The sequence below is a fragment of the Lactuca virosa genome, chromosome 7, assembly GCF_052849685.1.
Source record: "Lactuca virosa cultivar CGN04683 chromosome 7, Lactuca_virosa_CGN04683_v6, whole genome shotgun sequence".
Classification (NCBI taxonomy): domain Eukaryota; kingdom Viridiplantae; phylum Streptophyta; class Magnoliopsida; order Asterales; family Asteraceae; genus Lactuca; species Lactuca virosa.
This window is the reverse complement of record NC_136432.1, coordinates 282,775,157-282,799,686: the sequence shown is the minus strand read 5'-3', so window position 1 is coordinate 282,799,686 and position 24,530 is coordinate 282,775,157. Positions and strand designations below refer to the sequence as shown.

Sequence of the window (24,530 nt, the reverse complement as noted above, 5' to 3'; positions counted from 1 at the left end):
CTCGTCGAGTCCTGCTTCATATCAGTTGGGGAATTGTCTTGAACTCATCGAGTTCATCTTGGAACTCGTCGAGTTCTTTGATCTTCTAGTCCATATTCACGTCCATCTTATTGATTCCTCTTCTATACTCAACCAGATTGCTCAGAAACAGAAAAGGTTGGGGAACCATGACCCGACTCGTCGAGTTGTATGAACGACTCGTCGAGTCCCCCAAAGTCCAAGTCCATACAGTCGACTTCAGTCGGGTTTATTGCATCCAAAGCATAGATCTGGCCTCCAAGGGTCGATATAACACATAAAGTTACAAACTTTACGTGCATGCATGGGTGTTATGAAGCTAGAACACCAAAACTAAGCCATTAAGGAGTCCTAATGCATGAGATAGGGCCATAGCTCAATAAAGGTCGCAACTTTAAGCTTCCTAAGCTCAAAAGTTCCCAGATCTAAAATCATTACTCTAATATACACTCAAATCCCGAGAGTGACTTAGAAATGGCCCAAAAATGACAAGATGCAAGCCCTAAAGAAGATCTAAGTGATGGAAAGTCAAGGTCGAAGCTTTTTACCTCAAACAAACTGGAAATGTAACCAAAACTCTGGATCTACTGCCTTCTTCTTGGATCTCCAAGCCTTTCCTTCATTCTCCAAGCTTCAAATCATTAAAATGGCACAAAATAGCTCAAGAACATTCACAAACTGATTAGGGTTTCGAGAATAGGGTCTGAGGGTGATGGGGGCTGGAGTGGAGGCCGTATAAGGTGTTTAAATTTGGGTGCAAACCCTAAAATTTAGGGTTTCATTCAAATAGATCTACTCGTCGATTCGGGGTTTCCGACTCGTCGAGTAGACTCTTCCACCCGCATCCAAGATTAGCCCCCACTCGACGAGTTTGGCTCCGCGAACTTGTCGAGTCCCTGTATAAAAATGTAAAACTCATATTTAAAATTACGTACCGGGAACCGGGAATACAACCGAGGCGGTGCTTAATACCACGTAGTTGATTCAGTAGGTGCACGACAGGCTGCGAGTCGCGCATAGTCGTCAGAAAAGCTATGTTGACCGACGTCATTCGGATCTCGCGTTTCAGGTGTGAGATTTCGTATTGCTGAGGGTGTCACCTTGGAAGGGTGTCATCCGATTTCGGAAGAGGGGCAAGTTGGGTCCTCGATTCATTGGTCCATTCAGGATTTATTCCCGAGTTGGCAGGGTTGCATATCGACTGGATCTTCTGGAGGAGCTCCTTCAAATCCGCAACACTTTCCATGTATCTCAGCTGCGGAAATGTGTCGCCAATGAGTCTGCAGTGATCTCATTAGATGTCATTTAGGTGGATGAGCGCCTGAATTATGTTGAGAAGCCCATTGCAATCCTTGATAGAAAGAAGAAAGCTCTGCGTAATAAGGTGGTGAACTTGGTAAAGGTGCAATGGCAACACCAAAGTGTCTCTGAGTGGACCTAGGAGCCAGAGGACGTGATGAGAGATCAATACCTAGACTTATTCGCATCAGTGGACTTCGAGGACGAAGTCTACTTCTAGTGGGGGAGAGTTGTAACATCCGAAATCCTGGTAATTTTCCAATATTTATTTATTGAGTTTTTGGCTAAGGACCCTCCCCTCATACGCTGGGCATACATGCATGTACGCTTAGCATACGAGGGCGCACATCTCCAGGCATCAAAGCCTCGTATGCGGGGCGTACGAGGAGGTACGCAGGGCGTACGAGGGCGCGCCTATTCGGGCATCTAAGCCTTGTAGGTGGGGCGTACAAGAAGGTACGTGGGGCGTACGTGGCCGGGATTGGAAACCCTAAATTTGTGGTCTTGTTTCCTATTTAAACCCCCTTATAACCTTTGGACCTCTTTTCTATCATCCTCCATTGTTTCTCAACGTCCCTTGAAACCCTAATTACCATTGGAGGTAAGTTTGAGCTTGGAGTGTCAAAAGGAAGCCGTTTTTGGTGTGTTTGCAAGGAGAAGAGTTTGTGGTGTAATCCTTAGACGTTGTAAACCTTGTAGATCCATCATCTTTTTCATCTTAAGGAGATCCTAGAGGTATAAAGTTCATACCTTGCTCATCTATTGTTTAGATCTCCTCTTGAGCTTGTTTTGTCCTTTTTGGTCCCTTTTGGAAGGTCTTGATGAGTCAAGACCATTTGAGATGCCTCCGTTTGTAGATCTAGATGTTTAGTGGCCTGTTTTAGCTGAAAGGTGCAAACGTTATGGTGTTTATGACCTCCATGCAATCGTTAAGTCATTTATTAAACTCTTTTGGGATTTTGGGCTTCATTAAGCCATGCTTGCAAGTACAGTTGGCAACTTTACATGATTAACTACTTCAAGTAGGTCAGACCTGGGTTTTGGGGCAAGTGTCTTTACCAAATAAGAGCTAAATGCTATGTTGGAAAGTCAGAGGAGTACGTTGGTCGTACAAGCTTGTACGAGCGTTGTACAGGCCCTTAAGCGTGTATGCTTAGCATACAAGCTGAGTACGCCCCGCGTACTCATCATGGGGCTGCAGTATTTGGGCCTTCGGTGGTGGGCTCCGTGTTTGGACGCTAGGAATCTAGGTTGTATTATGGGCGTTAGATTGGTTATGATAGGTGTATTGGTCTCCTTTCTGGGCTTATAGTATCATGGGTTGGGCTGTTTGGGCCGTAGGCCCATTATTGTAAATGGGCCAAATATGGCTGGGCCCATTGAAAGGAAAATGTTTTTGGGCTTTGGTTGGGATTGTACCATAATTTTAATTAGTGTATTTTGTATAATTATAGTGTGAGATATTTGGAGATTGGTAGCTGAGTAATTATTATTTTCAGCAGACCGAGGTGAGTCTCTTCCCGATATTACTGGTCGAAGGCACCAAGGCCAGCCCATGATCTGCTTATGTGATATGTTAGTTTTTGTGTGTAACATGTTGTGACAGGTTGAAATACACCCCAGTTTGAGGCCCAATATGATATGTCGGGTTGAAATATACCCTCAAGGCAGGGCCCACTGTCACATGTTTGGGTTGAAATATACCCCAATGCGAGGCCCGAGGGCGGGGGCCCATACTTGTGTTGGGTTGGAATAAACCCTAGGGTGGGGCCCATTGGTATGAATAGTATGTGTTATTTTTGGAAAACTCACTAAACGTTAGCTTACAGTTTGTATTATGATTTCCGATACTTCCGGTACTAATAGGAAGGGCCCGACTTGATGGCGTAGCATTCACTCTCCGCCATTTTCCGCATTTCCTATTGTTGACACTTTGATGACTTTTTATGATAATGTATTGGATTTTGGTATTGAACTTATGATTGTAATCGTGAATTAAATGAAAAATTTTCTCTGGTTTTTGGGCTGTTACATGCTTAGCTTCACGGACCACTTTGCCATCCTACCTAGCATCTTTTGTTTTCGCATAACATTCTTGATGGGGTAATTACTTCTCATATGTATAGTATGTGTTTCAAAATAGTGTCTTAATTTTGTAGAAACAGTTGCTAATGTTATTATTAGTTTTTTAAGATGGGAATACCTGGTTTTAGGATCCATGAGACTTTTACTTACATAGTATATGGGATGTTGGTCCCCATTGAAATCATTAGCTAAAATAACACTAAAGACGTTAGAGGATACTGAAAGGTATAGGAGGAGTGGTTCCCCATATAGTGGTTTCACCAGAAAGGGTGCAGAACTTAAATAAATTTTAAGTTCCTGAATAGCATCTCCCTGCTCTTTAATCCAGTCAAATCTTTTGTTCTTCATCAAGATGTCATAGAAAGGTTTACACCTCTCTGAGGATCTTGAGATGAACCTGTTTAGAGCTCCTACTCTTCCTGTTAGTCTCTAAATATCCTTTGTCGAGGATTGGGATCTTAAATCGATGATGGCTTTTATTTTCTCTTGATGTGCTTCTATTCCTATTTTAGTCACCATGTATCCAAGGAACTTTCCTGATCTCATTCCAAAATGGCATTTGGAAGGATTCAGCTTCATGTTGTGTTCATCTAGTATTTTTAAGGCATCTTCAAGATCCTTGAGGTGATCTTCAGCTTTCTTTGATTTTACCACCATGTCATCAATGTATACTTCCATGGTGTCCCCCATTTTATCCTTGACCATCCAGTTAACTAGCCTTGGTATGTTGCACCTATATTTTTAAGAACAAAAGGCATAGTAGTATAGCAACATATACATGTTGGGGTTATGAATGCAGTGTCCTTCTGGTCAGATTGTTCCATTTGAATTTGTTGGAACCCTGTTGATGCATCCAATAACGTTAGCAATTCATGGCCAGCCATGGCATATATCATGGAATCTATGAATGGCAGGGGGAAAGGATCCTTAGGCCAAGCCTTGTTAAGATCTGTTTAATCCACACGTACTCTCCATTTGCCATTCGTCTTTTACACTATGACCACGTTGGCTTGCCACCGTGGGAACTTCATATCCATGATGATCCCTGTTTTAAGAAGTTTTTCTACTTTTTCTTGGATGATCTGATTTCTTTCCGGTGCAAAATTCCTTCTTTTTGGGGTTATTGATCTAAAAAAAGCATTAATGTTAAGTTTATGAGTTATATTATTTTTTTCTGTACCTATCATGTCATTGTACTTCCAGGCGAACTTTGGATTCAGGATTCTCGAGGTTCAGGGGTACTTCATTCACATCCTACTCTCTTGTTTCTAGCACTCCTCACGCCCCCTGCTTTAATTTCTATGCTTGTCGTGGTACCGTTGAAGGTTTCATTGAGGTATTTTATCACTCCTTAGATTCTTGTTGATCACCTGTGATTTTTACTGTCCCACATGGAGTGGGCATCTTAACACACTGATGGTATGTTGAGGGGACAACCTTCATATCGTGGATCCATGGTCTACCTGGTATAATATTATAGGAGGACAATGTATCAATTACACAAAAGCGTTGCATAGATTTTACCCATCTATGTATATATGTAGCTTTATCTCGTCGTCCGTATGATTTGTGTCACCACTAAATCCTATTAGTCATGAGGATCTTTTGACTATTTCGCTTTCGGGGATGTTCATTCTTTTCAAGGTATCCAGGAGTATGATGTTGACTGAGGATCCTCCGTTGACAAGGATCCTTCTGACAAAATGGTTGGCGATGTAAATTGTGATCACCTGTCCATCGTGGTGGGGATCATGGACGTTCGTTTTATCTATTTCGGCGATGGTAATCTTCTTCCCGCTCGTGATCGATGTATTCTTCTAAGGCCTTTCTTCTTTATCTGTTTTTGACACTTTGGCATGTCTTTCTGCAGCAGAATAAGAGGTAGCACAAATGTCAGATCCTCCAGAGATTACATTGATTACCATAGCATCTGTTAGAGGGGATCCTGGTTTTTCTAGGGTCTTATGAGGATCCATATCCTTTTCTTTTGATCTTACTTTTCTTCTTCCAAGGATCTCCTTGAGGTATCCCTTGCTACGTAGGTAAGTAAACTCCTTTTTTAGGGCTATGCAATCTTTTGTAATATGATCTTGTATAGGGACCTTTTTGTTAAATGGATTGTCGGCTCATGTTCTTTTTGATTCGGGGGCTATCCGATCCTTTGTATCTCTTGCGCTCAGTAAGAGGTTTTGAGATGCTCCAGGGACTTTGGAGTCTCATTAGGAGGTGGAGGTCGTGGATGATCGTAATGTGAGCGCTGCGAGTGTATTCCGTAGAAGTATTCTAAACATGTTCGGCAAGAGGTTTCCTATCGACTTAGTACCGATCCCTTAGGGGGATTGAAGGTGATCATCAGGATGGACTAGTTGGGGCCCAATGGGGTCGTGATTGATTGTGAGCGGCAGTTGATGAGAGTTCGAACCCCAAGTGGGGGAGAACTAATCATTACTGGTGAGAGAGCTTCGCATGGGCCAACTCTCCGTTCAGCAGTGAGGGCTAGGAGGCTTTTTTAGGGGGTTGTTCTGGGTTTCTGGCTTATGTCTCAGATTCGAGGGTGGAGAACACGTCAGAGTTGAGCGCGGTACCTATTGTGCGGGAATTTCCTGTTGTTTTTTCTGAAGAGGTGCCAGGAGTGCCTCCCGAGAGGCAAGTTGACTTCCGGATTGATTTGATGCCTGGTTCGGCTCCGATAGCGAAGGCGCCGTATCGCTTAGCTCTGCCTGAGATGCAGGAGTTGTCTACGCAGCTGTAGGAGCTGCTAGAAAAGAGTTTTATTCGTCCCAGTAGTTCCCCGTGGGGATCACCAATCCTATTCATAAAATAGGTCACACAGGATGTGTATCGATTATCGGGAACTGAACAAGTTGATGGTGAAGACCCATTAACCACTTCCGAGGATCGACGAATTATTTGATCAACTTCAGGGTGCATCTTGGTTTCCCAACATCGATCTTCAGTCGAGATATCATCAGACGAGGATCAGGGATGACGATATTCATAAGACGGCCTTTAGAACTCATTATGGTCATTACGAGTTCATGGTGATGCCATTCGGGTTCACCAATGCTCCAGCAACATTCATGGATGTCATGAACTGGGTGTGCAGACCGATGCTAGATCGGTCCGTGATTGTTTTTATTGATGATATCCTGGTCTACTCTAAGATCAAAGAGCAGAATGAGCAATATTTGAGGGAGGTGTTGGAGACCTTGAGGACGGAGAGGCTTTATGCCAAGTTCTCCAAATGCAAGTTTTGGTTGCGGGAGGTACAATTTTTGGGGCACATCATCAACCATGAAGGTATCTTGGTGGACCTGGCTAAAATTGAGGCTGTGATGCGTTGGGAAGTTCCGAAGAACGCATCTGAGATTCGGAGTTTCTTGGGCCTTGCGGGGTATTATCGGAGGTTTATCCAGGACTTCTCCAAAATTGCAGTGCCTTTGACTCGTCTGACCAGGAAGAATGTGACCTTTCATTGGGGTCCAAATCAGCAGTTGGCCTTTGAAACTTTGAGACATAAATTTTGCGCGGCCCCGATCCTTGCATTACCCGAGGGATTGGATGATTTTGTGGTTTATTGCGACGCTTCTATTTTGGGTTTGAGAGTTGTCGTTATGCAGAGGAGGCATGTGATTACTTACCCCTCGAGGTAGTTGAAGCCTCATGAGGCGAATTACCCCACTCATGATTTAGAATTGGGGCGGTGATTTTTGCCCTCAAGGTCTGGAGTCATTACTTGTATAGGTTACGATGCACTATTTACACCGATCTTAAGAGTTTGAAGTACTTGATGGATCAGCCAAACTTGAATATGCTGCAGAGGTGGTGGTTAGACGTGGTAAAAGATTATGATTGCGAAATTTTGTACCACCCCGGGAAGGCCAATGTGTTGGCCAATGCTTTGAGTCGTAAGGTGGTGTGTTATCTGATCCGAGATATTTGTTTAAGGATGATGGTTACCTCACCCATGATGGATATAATCAAGGAGGCTCAAGTAGAAGGATTGAAAAAGGAGAATTGGAAGAGTGAGTGAATTAGGGGCATATTTCATTGTTTGTCAAAGACAGTATGGGATTATTGACTTAGTGTGGTAGGATTTGGGTCCGGACATCTGGTGGGGTGAGGCAGAAGATTTTGGAGGAGGCACATAAGTGCAAGTTTTCAATCCATCCGGGGGCCATGAAGATGTACCAGGACCTGAGATTAAGCTACTGGTGGCCCTTCATAAAGAGGGAAGTTGCTTGGTTTGTTGAGCGGTGTCTGACATGTACGAAAGTCAAAGCCGAGCATTAGTGGCATCACGGCAAGGTGCAGCCGTTACCCATCCCCATGTGGAAATAGGAGGAGATCACTATGGACTTCATGACCAAGTTACCTAGGACGACGCGGGGTGTTGATTCTATTTGGGTTATTATGGACAGACTTACCAAGAGTGCCCACTTTATTCCGATTGTTGAGAGTATATCCACGGAGAAATTAACAGATATATATGTTCGGGAGGTGGTAGTCAGGCACAGAGTGCCGGTATCTGTGGTCTCGTACCGTGATGTTCGGTTCACCTCCAGGTTTTGGAAGAAATTTCATGAGGAGTTAGGCACTCAACTGCACTTCAGTACAGCTTACCACCCCCAGACCGATGACCGGAGCGAGCTTACGATCCAGACGCTTGAGGATACGCTTTGGGCGTGCGTAATAGACTTCGGAGGGAGTTGGGATACCTACCTCCCACTAGAACAGTTCTCTTACAACAAAAGTTATCATGTTAGTATTGACCAACCCCAATTCGAGATGCTGTATGGAAGGACGTGTAGGACTCTGGTTTGTTGGGAGGAGGTTGGTCATTGAGTCATGGGAAGCACCGATGTAACATCCCAAAAATCATGACCAAAAATTTTATTTTTAATTAAGTAACTTATAAAATTGTTTACTGAAAAACATCATCAAATCATATCATTTCATAAAACCATAGTCACATGTCTCAAAACCATATCATAAAATAGTAACAATGTCAGAGTACAATCCCAAGAATCTCATAATGCGGAAATCTTGTGTGTGTGATGCGCTGCTACCATGTCGGCTCCTTCCCCTTCGAATAAGAGTTACCTGAAAACAAAACTGAAACTGGAAGCACAAAGCTTAGTGAGTTCCCCCATCATACCACATACCATACAATAACATACTGTCAGGCATATCTGGGTGCCCGACCTACCCTTTCGGTCTCTTTCAACCGGTAACCGCCTAGAATATCTGGGTGTTGGCCTACCCCTTCGGTCTCTTTCAACCGGATACTGCCTAGCATATCTGGGTGCTGGCCTACCCCTTCGGTCTCTTTCAACCGGATACAGGGACTATTTCACCTCCTACCACTACCACATAATCATATAGCATACTAGCACATAAAGCATAACCGATAGTGGCATACCATACAATTATCACAAAGACAATCATCTCAACTATAATCACCTACTAGTGGGCCGACATTGGTGCCTTAGACCCACTTCTACTGGAAGGTAACTCACCGCGATGTCATGCAGTAACTGAACTGTCCTCGGTGCTGGAATCAACTCTCCTCAAACTCCTACACATAACAAGCTTCCTTAATTACCATTTCCTACTCGTAACCCCTTTCAAGGGTCAACTCAGGTCAAAGTCAAATTCAAAGTCAAAGTCAACACTCTGGTTAAAGTCAACATCCTGGTTAACTCAAATCGCCGAGTTGATCCATCAACTCGTCGAGTTCCATAATTCAGAGAAACTCGAAATCGTGATTAAACTAGTCGAGTTGCCCTCTAACTCGCCGATTTTCTCCTTATGACAGAATCGGGACTTTCCACTTGAACTCGTCGAGTCCTTCCTTGGACTCGTCGAGTTCTCCTTCATACAGGTCGGAACATTTTCTCATTGACTCGTCGAGTTCATCCTTGAACTCGTCGAGTCCTGCTTCATATTAGTTGGGGCATTGTCTTGAACTCGTCGAGTTCATCTTGGAACTCGTCGAGTTCTTTGATCTTCAAGTCCATATTCACGTCCATCTTGTTGATTCCTCTTCTATACTCAACCAGATTGCTCAGAAACAGAAAAGGTTGGGGAACCATGACCCGACTCGTCGAGTTGTATGAACGACTCGTCGAGTCCCCCAAAGTCCAAGTCCATACAGTCGATTTCGGTCGGGTTTATTGCATCCAAAGCATAGATCTGGCCTCCAAGGGTCGATATAACACATAAAGTTACAAACTTTACGTGCATGCATTGGTGTTATGAAGCTAGAACACCAAAACTAAGCCATTAAGGAGTCCTAATGCATGGGATAGGGCCATAGCTCAATAAAGGTCACAACTTTAAGCTTCCTAAGCTCAAAAGTTCCCAGATCTGAAATCATTACTCTAATATACACTCAAATCCCGAGTGTGACTTAGAAATGGCCCAAACATGACAAGATGCAAGCCCTAAACAAGATCTAAGTGATGGAAAGTCAAGGTCGAAGCTTTTTACCTCAAACAAACTGGAAATGTAACCAAAACTCTGGATCTACTGCCTTCTTCTTGGATCTCCAAGCCTTTCCTTCATTCTCCAAGCATCAAATCACTAAAATGGCACAAAATAGCTCAAGAACATTCACAAACTGATTAGGGTTTCGAGAATAGGGTCTGAGGGTGATGGGGGCTGGAGTGGAGGCTGTATAAGGTGTTTAAATTTGGGTGCAAACCCAAAAATTTAGGGTTTCATTCAAATAGATCTACTCGTCGATTCGGGGTTTCCGACTCGTCGAGTAGACTCTTCCACCCGCGTCCAAGATTAGCCCCTACTCGACGAGTTTGGGTCCGCCAACTCGTCGAGTCCCAGTATAAAAATGTAAAACTCATATTTAAAATTACGTACCGGGAACCGGGAATACAACCGAGGCGGTGCTTAATACTACGTAGTTGATTCAGTAGGTGCACGACAGGCTGCGAGTCGCGCATAGTCGTCAGAGAAGCTATGCTGACCGACGTCTTTCGGATCTCGAGTTTCAGGTGGGAGATTTCGTATTACTGAGGGTGTCACCTTGGAAGGGTGTCATCCGATTTCGGAAGAGGGGCAAGTTGGGTGCTCGATTCATTGGTCCATTCAGGTTTTATTCCCGAGTTGGCAGGGTTGCATATCGGCTGGATCTTCTGGAGGAGCTCCTTCAAATCCGCAACACTTTCCATGTATCTCAGCTGTGAAAATGTGTCGCCAATGAGTCTGCAGTGATCTCATTAGATGTCATTTAGGTGGATGAGCGCCTGAATTATGTTGAGAAGCCCATTGCAATCTTTGATAGAAAGAAGAAAGCTCTGCGTAATAAGGTGGTGAACTTGGTAAAGGTGCAATGGCAACACCAAAGTGTCTCTGAGTGGACCTAGGAGCAAGAGGACGTGATGAGAGATCACTACGTAGACTTATTCGCATCAGTAGACTTCGAGGACGAAGTCTACTTCTAGTGGGGGAGAGTTGTAACATCCGAAATCCTGGTAATTTTCCAAAATTTATTTATTGAGTTTTTGGCTAAGGACCCTCCCCTCATACGTTGGGCATACATGCATGTACACTTAGCGTACGAGGGCGCACATCTCCAGGCATCAAAGCCTCGTATACGGGGCATACGAGGAGGTACGCAGGGTGTACGAGGGCGCGCCTATTCGGGCATCTATGCCTTGTAGGTGGGGCGTACAAGCAGGTACGTGGGGCGTACGTGGCCGGGATTGGAAACTCTAAATTTGTGGTCTTGTTTCCTATTTAAACCCCCTTATAACCTTTGGACCTCTTTTCTATCATCCTCTATTGTTTCTCAACATCCCTTGAAACCCTAATTTCCATTGGAAGTAAGTTTGAGCTTGGAGTGTCAAAAGGAAGCCGTTTTTTGGTGTGTTTGCAAGGAGAAGAGTTTGTGGTGTAATCCTTAGACGTTCTAAAGTTTGTAGATCCATCATCTTTTTCATCTTAAGGAGCTCCTAGAGGTAAAAAGTTCATACCTTGCTCATCTATTGTTTAGATCTCCTCTTGAGCTTGTTTTGTCCTTTTTGGTCCCTTTTGGAAGGTCTTGATGAGTCAAGACCATTTGAGATGCCTCCGTTTGTAGATCTAGATGTTTAGTGGCCTCTTTTAGCTGAAAGGTGCAAACGTTATGATGTTTGTGACCTCCATGCAATCATTAAGTCATTTATTAAACTCTTTTGGGATTTTGGGCTTCATTAAGCCATGTTTGGAAGTACAGTTGGCAACTTTACATGATTAACTACTTCAAGGAGGTCAGACATGGGTTTTGGGGCATGTGTCTTTACCAAATAAGAGCTAAATGCTATGTTGGAAAGTCAGAGGAGTACGTTGGTCGTAGAAGCTTGTACGCGTGTCGTACAGGCCCTTAAGCGTGTATGCTTATCATACAAGCTGAGTACGCCCCGCGTACTCATCATGGGGCTGCAGTATTTGGGCCTTCGGTGGTGGGATCCGTGTTTGGATGCTAGGAGTCTGGGTTGTATTATAGGCGTTAGATTGGTTATGATAGGTGGATTGGTCTCCTTTGTGGGCTTATAGTATCATGGGTTGGGCTGTTTGGGCCTTAGGCCCATTATTGTGAATGGGCCAAATATGGCTGGGCCCATTGAAAGGAAAATGTTTTTGGGCTTTGGTTGGGATTGTACCATAATTTAATTAGTGTATTTTGTATAATTACAGTGTGAGATATTTGGAGATTGGTAGCTGAGTAATTATTATTTTCAGCAGACCGAGGTGAGTCTCTTCCCGATATTACTGGTCGAAGGCACCAAGGCCAGCCCATGATCTGCTTATGTGATATGTTAGTTTTTGTGTGTAACATGTTGTGATCAGGTTGAAATACACCCCAGTTTGGGGCCCAATATGATATGTCGGGTTGAAATATACCCTCAAGGCAGGGCCCACTGTGACATGTTTGGGTTGAAATATACCCCAATGCGAGGCCCGAGGGCGGGGGCCCATACTTGTGTTGGGTTGGAATAAACCCTAGGATGGGGCCCATTGGTATGAATAGTATGTGTTATTTTTGGAAAACTCACTAAACGTTAGCTTACAGTTTGTATTATGATTTCCGATACTTCCGGTACTAATAGGAAGGGCCCGACTTGATGGCGTAGCATTCACTCTCCGCCATTTTCCGCATTTCCTATTGTTGACACTTTGATGACTTTTTATGATAATGTATTGGATTTTGGTATTGAACTTATGATTGTAATCGTGAATTAAATGAAAAATTTTCTCTGGTTTTTGGGCTGTTACATGCTTAGCTTCACGGACCACTTTGCCATCCTACCTAGCATCTTTTGTTTTCGCATAACATTCTTGATGGGGTAATTACTTCTCATATGTATAGTATGTGTTTCAAAATAGTGTCTTAATTTTGTAGAAACAGTTGCTAATGTTATTATTAGTTTTTTAAGATGGGAATACCTGGTTTTAGGATCCATGAGACTTTTACTTACATAGTATATGGGATGTTGGTCCCCATTGAAATCATTAGCTAAAATAACACTAAAAACGTTAGAGGATACTGAAAGGTATAGGAGGAGTGGTTCCCCATATAGTGGTTTCACCAGAAAGGGTGCATAACTTAAATAAATTTTAAGTTCCTGAAAAGCATCTCCCTGCTCTTTAATCCAGTCAAATCTTTTGTTCTTCATCAAGATGTCATAGAAAGGTTTACACCTCTCTGAGGATCTTGAGATGAACCTGTTTAGAGCTCCTACTCTTCCTGTTAGTCTCTAAATATCCTTTGTCGAGGATTGGGATCTTAAATCGATGATGGCTTTTATTTTCTCTTGATTTGCTTCTATTCCTATTTTAGTCACCATGTATCCAAGGAACTTTCCTGATCTCATTCCAAAATGGCATTTGGAAGGATTCAGCTTCATGTTGTATTCATCTAGTATTTTTAAGGCATCTTCAAGATCCTTGAGGTGATCTTCAGCTTTCTTTGATTTTACCACCATGTCATCAATATATACTTCCATGGTGTCCCCCATTTTATCCTTGACCATCCAGTTAACTAGCCTTGGTATGTTGCACCTATATTTTTAAGAACAAAAGGCATAGTAGTATAGCAACATATACATGTTGGGGTTATGAATGCAGTGTCCTTCTGGTCAGATTGTTCCATTTGAATTTGTTGGAACCCTGTTGATGCATCCAGTAATGTTAGCAATTCATGGCCAGCCATGGCATCTAGCATGGAATCTATGTATGGCAGGGGGAAAGGATCCTTAGGCCAAGCCTTGTTAAGATCTGTTTAATCCACACGTACTCTCCATTTGCCATTCTTCTTTTACACTATGACCACGTTGGCTTGCCACCGTGGGAACTTCATTTCCATGATGATCCCTGTTTTAAGAAGTTTTTCTACTTTTTCTTGGATGATCTGATTTCTTTCCGGTGCAAAATTCCTTCTTTTTTGGGTTATTGATCTAAAAGAAGCATTAATGTTAAGTTTATGAGTTATATTATTTTTTCTGTACCTATCATGTCCTTGTACTTCCAGGCGAACTTTGGATTCAGGATTCTCGAGGTTCAGGGGCACTTCATTCACATCCTACTCTCTTGTTTCTAGCACTCCTCACGCCCCCTGCTTTAATTTCTATGCTTGTCGTGGTACCGTTGAAGGTTTCATTGAGGTATTTTATCACTCCTTAGATTCTTGTTGATCACCTGTGATTTTTACTATCCCACATGGAGTGGGCATCTTAACACACTGATGGTATGTTGAGGGGACAACCTTCATATCGTGGATCCATGGTCTACCTGGTATAATATTATAGGAGGACAATGTATCAATTACACAAAAGCGTTGCATAGATTTTACCCATCTATGTAGATATGTAGCTTTATCTCGTCGTCCGTATGATTTGTGTCACCACTAAATCCTATTAGTCATGAGGATCTTTTGACTATTTCGCTTTCGGGGATGTTCATTCTTTTCAAGGTATCCAGGAGTATAATGTTGACTGAGGATCCTGCGTTGACAAGGATCCTTCTGACAAAATGGTTGGCGATGTAAATTGTGATCACCTGTCCATCGTGGTGGGGATCATGGACGTCCGTTTTATCTATTTCGGCGATGGTAATCTCCTTCCCGCTCGTGATCGATGTATTCTTCTAAGGCCTTTGTTCTTTATCTGTTTTTGACACTTTGGCATGTCTTTCTGCAGCAGAATAAGAGGTAGCACAAATGTCAGATCCTCCAGAGATTACATTGATTACCATAGCATCTGTTGGAGGGGATCCTGGTTTTTCTAGGGTCTTATGAGGATCCATATCCTTTTCTTTTGATCTTACTTTTCTTCTTCCAAGGATCTCCTTGAGGTATCCCTTGCTACGTAGGTAAGTAAACTCCTTTCTTAGGGCTATGCAATCTTTTGTAATGTGACCAAAGTCCTTGTGGTATGCACACCATTTTGACTTATCCTTCTAGGTGGTGGACTTTTCCCCTATCTTGGCCATATCTCTTTGTCGCCAAGATCCTGCATAGAAAATATCAAACCTGAAACATTCACAGAAAAACAGTAGTCAGTGATCTTGGGAAATTCTTATTCCTCCCCTTCATCTTCAAGGGAATTAAACCTATGATGATCGGGTCTGGAATAAGGTTTAGATTTATAGGATCTTTGGGTCGAGGATTCGACATTCCTATCGGGTTATCATATGATCTGGGTGCGTGATCCTCTTTTGGATCTCTTTGTCTTTTTCGAGCCTTATTAACCTTAGTGCTTTTCTCCTTACTCTATCCATTGTTTTGCATGGAGTCATTACAAGGTCTTCGTAGAAAGGATAGTCTTTCTTCAAGCCCATTTTGAAGGCTTCTACGGAAGTTGCCAAGTCGATGTTGGGGATACTCACAGTGTCCCCGACAAACCTGTTCGTGAAATCCCTAAGCGATTCCTGAGGGTCCTGAACCACCTGATACGAATCACCAATGATCTTCTTGAATGTTCTTCTACAAGAAAATTTGTTATTAAAAATTTTAACTAAATGTGCAAATGAAGTAATAGAATAGGGTGGAACATTTAGCAGCCATTTCAAGGTTGATCCTGTGAGGTTTGAAGCAAAACCCTTGAATATGCAAGCTTCCTTCAAATATGTGGGAATGGGGATGATTTCTATTCTTTCCCTATATTGTGCCACATGTTCTTCAGGATCCGTAGTCCCATCATAAGGCTTCATGATGGGATTTTGGAAGCGCTTTGGGACTTCGGTGTCAGCAATCGCAAGAGTGAATCTTGAGATCATGTGGCTTGTTGGGGAGACTTACAGTATAGTCTGGACTACTCCATGTACGATTGAGATCATCTGTCTTACATGTTGAATTTCTTTGTCCATGATCGGGCTTATTCCTGCATCAACATACATAGATTTAGTAGTAAAAGTGTTATTATTCATGAAGTTACCAGGATCCTTGTTATTGGGAGTAACAGAGGCTTCGCTGGGATCCTGGATCGTATGATCTTGCTCTTTTGGAGTTGCACCCTAAGCGGGAGTAGAGGCCGATGTTGATGATCCTATCTCGCGACAGTTTCCTGAGGATCATGTATTGTCAAAGTTCTAGATCTTGTGCTGCAAGATCGAGGGAGATGCTTCTTGGGGTTTGTGGATATCTGCCCTCATTCTCTCCATTTCCTTGAGTATCGTCCGATTGTCCTCCTGCTGCTGAGTGACTTGTCGTTCCAATATTTTCATCATAGCGAAGAGCTCGTTATTGGAAATCAGTAAAGGAGGATCCTAAAATCCTTGGGTAGTGATCGAAGAAGTTTATTTCTTTGGTGCCTTAGAAGTTTTCTTTGGAGCTCCACCTGGGGATGGATGAAGGTTTTGAGATGAAATGGGAGGAATAGAGGAAGAGGATAAGGTCGGTTGGGTAGACATGATGCTCGAACGATTGTGAACACCACGGCCCAACAGTGGGCGCCAAATTGTTTTGGTAAAAAATTTATCAAGTGCAATTCGACCAAATTGTATGAGAGGATGTGGTGTTAGTGTAATGTAAGTATAAAATAATGATCAATGTGAGACAAGTGAGTTACAAGGAAAGTTCTTGATCCTTTGTAGGATCTCCAGCATAAAACCTTCGAAGGTGATAATCATCACCTGCCTTGTTGTATTTTATTGATTTAAATCGAAGATTATAAAGATGATGAAGGTAATGTGAGTACAAGTATAGTAATCAAGCTAATCAATAAAACATTTGTACTCGAATTATCTTCATCATTTCTGCAACTTCTCATTGAAACCAATAAAAAACAACAAGACATGTGACCAATATCACCTCCCAAGGTTTTATGTCGGAGATCCTAAAAAGGATCAACGGCTTTCCTTGTAACTCACTTATCTTAATTTGAACATTATTCAATATTTGCATTACCTTAAACACCACAACCTCTCTTACAATTTGGTTGAATAACATTTGATGATTTTTTGACAAAAACAATTGGCGCCCACCGTGGGGTCGTGGTGTTCACAATCGTTCAAGAATCATGTTTACCCAACCAACCTTATCCTCTTCCTCCATTCATCTCATTTCCTCTAAAAACTTTCCACTACCTCCAAACAAAGCTCCCGAGAAGACTTCAGAGGCACCGAAGAAAAACACCTCTCCAGTCACTACCCAAGAATTTCAAGATCATCCTGTAATGATTTGTAATAAAGAGCTTTTTGCTGTGATGAAAAGATTGGAATGACAAGTCACTCAGCAGCGGGAGGACGACAGGACGGTGCTCAAGAAAATGGATAGAATGAGGGCAGAGATCCAAAAACCCCAAGAAGCAGCACCCTCGATCTTGCAACCCAAGATCATGAACTTTGACAAAACAAGATCCTTAGGAAACCCCCAGGAGATAGGATCCTCAACGCCGGCCCCTACTCATGCTTGGGGTACAGCTCCAAACGAGCGAGCTCATATGATCCTTGATCCTAGAAAAACCTTCATCACTCCCAATAACAAGGATCCTGGTAACTCTGTGAATAATAATACTTTTAATACTAAGTCTATAGATCTTGATGTAAGAATAAGCCCGATTTTTCATCACTCCCAGATGATCTCATGTGTTCCTGGAGTGATCCAACCTATACAGGAAGTATCCCCAACGAAACAGAGGATCTCAAGATTTTCTCTTACAATTGTTGACACCGAAGTCCTTAAGCGCTTCCAAACTCCCAGCATGAAGCCTTACGATGGGACTACGAATCCTAAAGAACATGTGGCATATTATAGGGAAAGAATGGAGATCATCCCTATTTCCACTCATTTGAAGGAAGCTCTCCTATGCAAGGGTTTCAGTTTGACCCTCATAGGATCAACCTTAAAATGACTCCTTAATGTTCCTCCTAACTATATTACTTCATTTGGTTACTTGATTAATCTTTTTAACAATCAATTTTCTTGTAGCAGAACATTTGAAAAGATCACTAGGGATCTTTACCGAGTGGTTCAGGATCCTAAGGAATCCCTTAGGGATTTTGGGAACAGGTTTGGTAGGGAGGCTCCGAGTATCCCCAAGGAGAAAAGAAAGATCCAACGAAAAAGGATCAGGATCCTCATAAGATCCTAGAAAAACCAGGATCCCATCCTATGGATGCCAAGGTAATTAATATTATCTCTGGAGGATTTGACTTTTTTGGTACCTCTTATTCTGCAGCAAAAAGGCACGCCAAAGTTTCGAAAACAGAGAAAGAAGGATGGCCTCAGAAAAATACGTTAAGCACAAACGAGAAGGAGATCACCTTCGATGAAACAGATAGAATAGACATCCAAGATCCTCACTATGATGGATTGGTGATCAGTCTTTACATCGCCAACCATTTTTTCAAAAGGATCCTTGCCGAAGGAGGATCCTCAGCCAAAATTATATTCCTGGATTCTTTCAAAGGAATGAACATCCCAGAGTCTGAAATAGTCAAAAGATCCTTAGCTTTAATAGGATTTAGTGGCGAAACAAAGCATACGGTCGATGAAATAAAGTTGCATATCTACATAGAAAGGGTAAAATCTATGCAACGGTTTTGCGTGATTGATACATTATCCTCCTATAATGTTATATTTGAAAGAACATGGATCCACGACTTGAAAGCGGTCCCCTCAACATACCATAAATGTATGAAGATTCCCACCCTGTGGGGGACAGTGAAGATCACAAGTGACCATAAAGATTCCAAGGAGTGCTATAAGACTTCGATGAAGACTTCCACAGTCCCACAGTAAGCATATCAATTAAAACAAAGGGCACTAGATGTACTAGAAACCAGATAACAACATACAAAAGAAGTGCCCCTTGACATGAAGGATCCCGATATGAATATACTCATAGCATCCTCACTGCCAAAAAACATAGAAGAAGATATAATAAAGTTCCTTAAAGAAATAAGGAAAACCTTCGCATGGAAGCATGAAGACGTGACAGGTTAGACAAAAATATTATATCTCACAAACTTAACATTGATCCTTCGTTTAGACCCATACATCAAAAAAGAAGGAAGTTTGCACTCGAGAGGAATCAGATCATCCAAGAAGAAGTAGAAAAACATCTTAAAACAAGTATGATCAAGGATGTCAAGTTCCCAAGGTGGCTAGCCAGAATGGTCATCTTACAAAAGAATAATGGTAAATAGAGTGTATGTGTGGACTATACGGATCTTAACAAGGCTTGACCTAAGGATCCTCTCCCCATGCAACACATAGATTCCATGATAGATGCTATGGCTGGCCATGAACTATTAACATTCATGGATGCATCAGCAGGGTTCCAACAAATTCAAATGGAATCATCCAACCAAGAAGATACCACATTAAAACCCAACATGTATATATTGGTATATTGCTATGTCCTTTGGTATAGAAAATATGGGTGCAACATACCAAAGGCTAGTTAACCGGATGTCCAAGGACAAACTGGAGGATACCATGGAAGTCTACATCGATGACATGGTGATCAAGTGAAAGAAAGCTAAAGATTAGCTCAAGGATCTTGAAGAAGCTATAAAAATACTAGACCAATATAACATGAAGTTGAATCCTTCCAAATGCCATTTTGGAATGAGATCAAGCAAGTTCCTTAGATACATGGTGACTAAAAGAGGAATAGAAACAAGTCCGGAGAAAATAAAGGCCTTCATTGGTTTAAGATCCACATCCTCGAAAAAAGATGTTCAAAGACTAACATGAAGAGTAGTGGCCCTAAACAAGTTCATCTCAAGATCCTTAGAGAGGTTTAAACCTTTCTACAACATCTCGAAGAAGAACAAAAGGTTCGAATGGACTAAAGAGCACAAAGATGCTTTTCAGGAACTTAAAAACTATTTAAGTTCAACACCCTTGTCAGTGAAACCATTAGATGAGGAACCACTCCTTCTATACCGTTCAGTATCCTGTGACACTGTAAGTGCAGTTTTAGCCAAGGATCTTAGCGAGGACCAACATCCCATCTACTATATAAGTGAAAGTCTCCTAGATCTTGAGACCAGGTACTCCCATCTTGAAAAACTAATACTTGCATTACTAACTGCTTCCACAAAATTAGGACATTATTTTGAAACACATTGTGTACATGTAAAACCTAATTACCCCATTAAGAATGTTATGCAAAAATTGTAGATGTCTGGTAGGATGTAAAAATGGTCCGTGAAGCTGAGCACATATGATATCAAATATGAACCGAGATCAGCAATAAAATTACAAGCACTAGGAGACTTTGTGGGTGATTTTAGTGATGATCTATAACCTGAAGCAGAATTCGAAAGCAAGGAACTCAAAAAAGAATGGGAAGATGAAAACTCTTTACGAACAGATATTCTAACTTTAAAGGAACAGGCCTATGGTTCATACTAAAATCGCCACAAGGGGGACATCATACCCCAGGCAGTTAGCTGTGAATTCGATGCTACCAACAGCGAGGCTGAATACAAAGTATTGATCATGGGATTACAGTTGGCCAAGGATCTTCATATTTTTGTTGATTCCTTAGTATTAACTAATCATTTTAATGGATCCTATGTAGTAAAAGGTGAAAGACTATCACTATACCTCCACATCCTCAAAAAATTAGCCTACAAATTCGAAGCTTTTAGCCTAACTCAAGTTCCCAAATAAGAAAAGGTCAACGCAGACACATTGAGCAACCTAAGATATTCCCTTAGGATCCCACCAGAAATAAGGATCCCTGTAACTTACATACTGACCCCAAAGATAGAAGACCCGTCTAACAAACCAGACAATCCCAATGACCATGATCAACTAACCAACGTAGCTACAATCAAAGATCCTGATCCCCAATCACTTCCTCAAGATCCTAATTATCAGAATCCTGATATCCAGGATCCTCCATACTGGATCCAACCCATCATGGAATATCTCTAGAATGGCACGATTCCAAGAGAAGAGATAATCGATAAATTAATCCGGATGAGAGTTTTGCGCTTCGTGATGATCCAATGGAATCAATACAAAAAATCCATGGCTGGTCCATAGTTGAGATGCTTGGAAATTCATGAAGCTACCAAAGTACTAAAGGACATACACGAAGTATATTATCGTAATCATGTTTGGGCAAATCCTCGTGCTCCAAAGTGTTAAGGACGGGGTACTATTGGCCAACGATGAAGAAAAATGCCTTATTATATTCTCAAAGATGTAATTTTTGTCAAATGCATAGAAACATCCTTCATCAACCCGCATAACCATTACATCCTATCATTTCCCCTTGTCCGTCCTTGAAATGGGGAATGGATATAGTTGGTAAATTACAAAAGGCTCCTGGTGGAAAGGTCTTCATGTTAGTAATGACAAAAAATTTATCAAAATGGATAAAGGCTAAAGCCTTTGTTCAAAATCATGAGAAGGACGTAGTCTCATTTATCAACCGTAATATCCGGACCAGATTCAGGACCCCTGCTCAGATCATATGCGACAATGGATCCCAATTCATAAGCAAAAGTACTAGAGACTTTTGCACGAGTTGGGGAATTAAAATTATAATGTCCACTCCTATTCATCCTCAAGCTAATGGTCAATCTGAATCTGCTAACAAAATCATAGTCAACAATTTGAAGAAAAAGTTAGACGAGAAGAAATGAAGATGGGCAAAAGAACTGTGACAACTGTCAATTCAGGTCATTCTCGGACTCATGCACCTTTATAATAACCATTCATGCACATCATGCCATGGCCTAGTAGTATAAATTAGGTCAAAATCTTACATAAACTAGGATCCATCTAAGACCTAGGACTAATATACTTGACACTTACGATTCTAGTAAGTTGCTTAACTACAATAGGAAATGCCAATGCTATAATTTGAATGAAACTTTCAAGTTTTGTTATAATTGAAAAAGGGTATAAAACCCTAAAAATAAATTAAAATATTCTAATTATACTTCATTATGATGATGAATATCAAACAATATTCCAAAAACCCTAAGAGAGCTAAAAATCCAAATTTATAAATCATAAAGCTTAAAAACTTTATAAAATTTGGCTATAAACTTTCTAATATCAAATTTTTATTAATCAAATTATGGATTATAATCATTGAAATAGAAATTAAATTATCATGCAATAATCATAATTTATTAGTTAAAAACAAGATTTTTTACAAATAAATCAAGAATTGCTTAATAAATATTTTTATAAAAATTAGGGTTTTTATAAAATTATTGGAGGGAATTTTATAAAATTTGAAATTAGGAGAGAGGAGGCCTAATGCATGATAGAGCCAGCCATTCTCCCCTCCCCATGCACTCTCTCTTCCAAAACTCAATCATTAGACTTAAACCTTCACTCTACCTCTTCTCTCTTCACTCTCTCACACTCCACCCTCCTAACACACAAACTCTCTTCCTCTCTCTCTCTAACTCACGAAATTTCTCTCATTTCTCTGCCAAATTTCGAGATTTTGAAGACTTTGAAAGTGTTCTTACTTCCCTCAAGATCAAAACCAAGGTAAACAACAACATCTTCTTCCATAGTTTCATGATTCTACTTCCTTTTCTTCTTAGTTTTCTCTTCTTTTCGGATTCTATGCCTTTCCATGGCTAGAAATCTTTATTTTTCCCTTGTGGTTTGTAGATTCTCACCATAACACAATGCATGTGTTTGAAATGGTGAAAATCCGGGTTCAAACCCATGCAAAGAGTGAAAATGATGCACATATGTTCATGTCACTTCAAAAACAAGTATTACATCTTCTTCTCCATTTCTTTTGTGTTCTTGCATGGTCAAAAGCATTTAAACCATTTCTAGTACATCTTGGATGCTCATTCACTCCATGCATGTGCTAGAAATCAGACCTTATCAAAGGCATGCATGATGTTCTTGTCAAAATGTCCTAAGGATGCACTCAAAGCAAACATACAATCTGCCAGATTACTTTATTCAGCTTTGAACGACCATATCTCGGTCATTCCTTAACCAAATCATGATATTCTTTTTGCATTGGATAGCTCCATGAGTTAACTTTCAAACCCAACTCGTCTTACTGTAAAATATTAAATATCCGATTTTTGGCAATTTTTACAAAATGGTTGCGCAAACAGCTCTTTTTCTATGATCACCATTTTTGCCTTGCATGATCAATGACCTTAAACCCAACCATAAATCTGGGGAAAAATAATTTAGAAACTTAACATATCCAGTGAATGATGGTTGAAATTTCGTGGCTTAAAACCCCACTGAATGGGCTACATAAATTCATAAACTTCAGCCACATTTACATCTCATGCACCATTGCATGCAACATTTCTTATCTTGTTTGGGTTCAATACCCCTATTTCCCTTCTGAATAAATTTCGAACATTTTTCCTTTTGAAAGCCCTCACATGCATGTGATAATCTGTAAAATACCAAAAGCTTTTATTATTTCTTTGATTTATTAAAATTATTGCTAGAAACCAAGGGCATAAATCACATAAAATACTTCCAGAGGTCAATAAATCCGGAACAAATTCATGAATGACCCTTATGATGGATAATGACCCCTCACTAAATTTCATCAATTTTTATTGCTGTTTGGTATGATTTCCAATTTTCTTTTTGTTAGGATATAATAAATCACAAAACCACTTTGGAGAGTGTGAAAATTTTATCTAACAATTTTCGCATACCTTACCTGTGATGGATGACTCAGAAAAATAATTTCAACATTTTTCATTATGCCTTGCTATTTTTCCCAATTTTTGGTAATTATAATGGTTTAAAAATAGGAAAAATAGTTCTGATTATTCAAAATTCATGAACATTTACCAGAACATCATGTTTTACAGTAGGAGGTTACATAAAAATTTTAAGGATTTTTCTCCACTGTAAACTATTTTTCTCTTAATTTCTAAAGTTAATTACACTTAAATACACATAAATACCCAAAACCGGATTATATAATATGAAGACCACTTTTGATATTTTTCTCAGATTATTTATACTGTAAATGATGTTACAAAAATTTTTGGTAATTTATTTTAACTGTTTAATATTATTTCTTCAATTAAAGATGATTTAAAGGAATAAAACAAGGAAAAATAGAAATACCCACTGAAAAATATCTTTTATATTTTTCCCAGCCTATGTATATATAATAACAGTTAAATAAAAAGTTTGGGTAATTTTGGAAACTGTTTTCTATTTATTTCAATTTTTATTGGAATAAATGCTCAAAAATCATAAAATATAATTAAACCGCTTGGAAATCCATTTTTATAATTTTCCCAGCTTAGTATTGTGTAATAACAGTTAAATAAAAAGTTTGAGAATTTTTATCCTTTGAATGCTACTTCCGTGAATTTATGTTGTAATAAGGACTTAAAAATTTGGAAAATTTATATTCCAATGTTGTAATTAATCGCACAATTTGTAGAATTTCATTATTTCAGCAAAAGTGTAACCAATTAATATAAAATCAAATACTAAAACATAAATTGGCATTTCACTATATGTAGAATTTAGTATATTAGCATTAGATTTCGACATGGAAACTCACTAGTGTGTGTTTGATGTCGTAGGATCCCGGTAGTAAGACGTTGGTGCATTCCGAAGTACCCCTTTTACCTACTCGAAACGTTGTGAGTATTCACGCACTCCCCTATTTTCAGTTTTTATGTTTTCG

The 24,530-nt window shown here is 40.5% G+C and overlaps 1 protein-coding gene across 1 annotated transcript; it reads right to left on the bottom strand.

Annotated features, from left to right (window-relative positions):
- Positions 1 to 14,859: 14,859 nt before the first annotated feature.
- LOC145127788 (uncharacterized) lies at positions 14,860 to 15,678 on the bottom strand. Its single transcript, XM_079062918.1, has 2 exons — positions 15,152 to 15,678; positions 14,860 to 14,932 (listed from the first exon to the last, which is right to left on the bottom strand). The coding sequence occupies exons 1-2, from the start codon at positions 15,676 to 15,678 to the stop codon at positions 14,860 to 14,862; spliced, it is 600 nt and encodes a 199-aa protein (XP_078919044.1).
- Between the last annotated feature and the right edge of the window lie 8,852 nt (positions 15,679 to 24,530).

Coding starts and splice junctions, on each gene's coding strand:
- LOC145127788 (XM_079062918.1), bottom strand. CDS start 15,678: ATGATCTCAAGATTCACTCTTGCGATTGCTGACACCGAAGTCCCAAAG. Junction 14,933..15,151: donor GTAAGGAGAAAAGCACTAAG/GTTAATAAGGCT, acceptor TGAATGTTTCAG/GTTTGATATTTTCTATGCAG.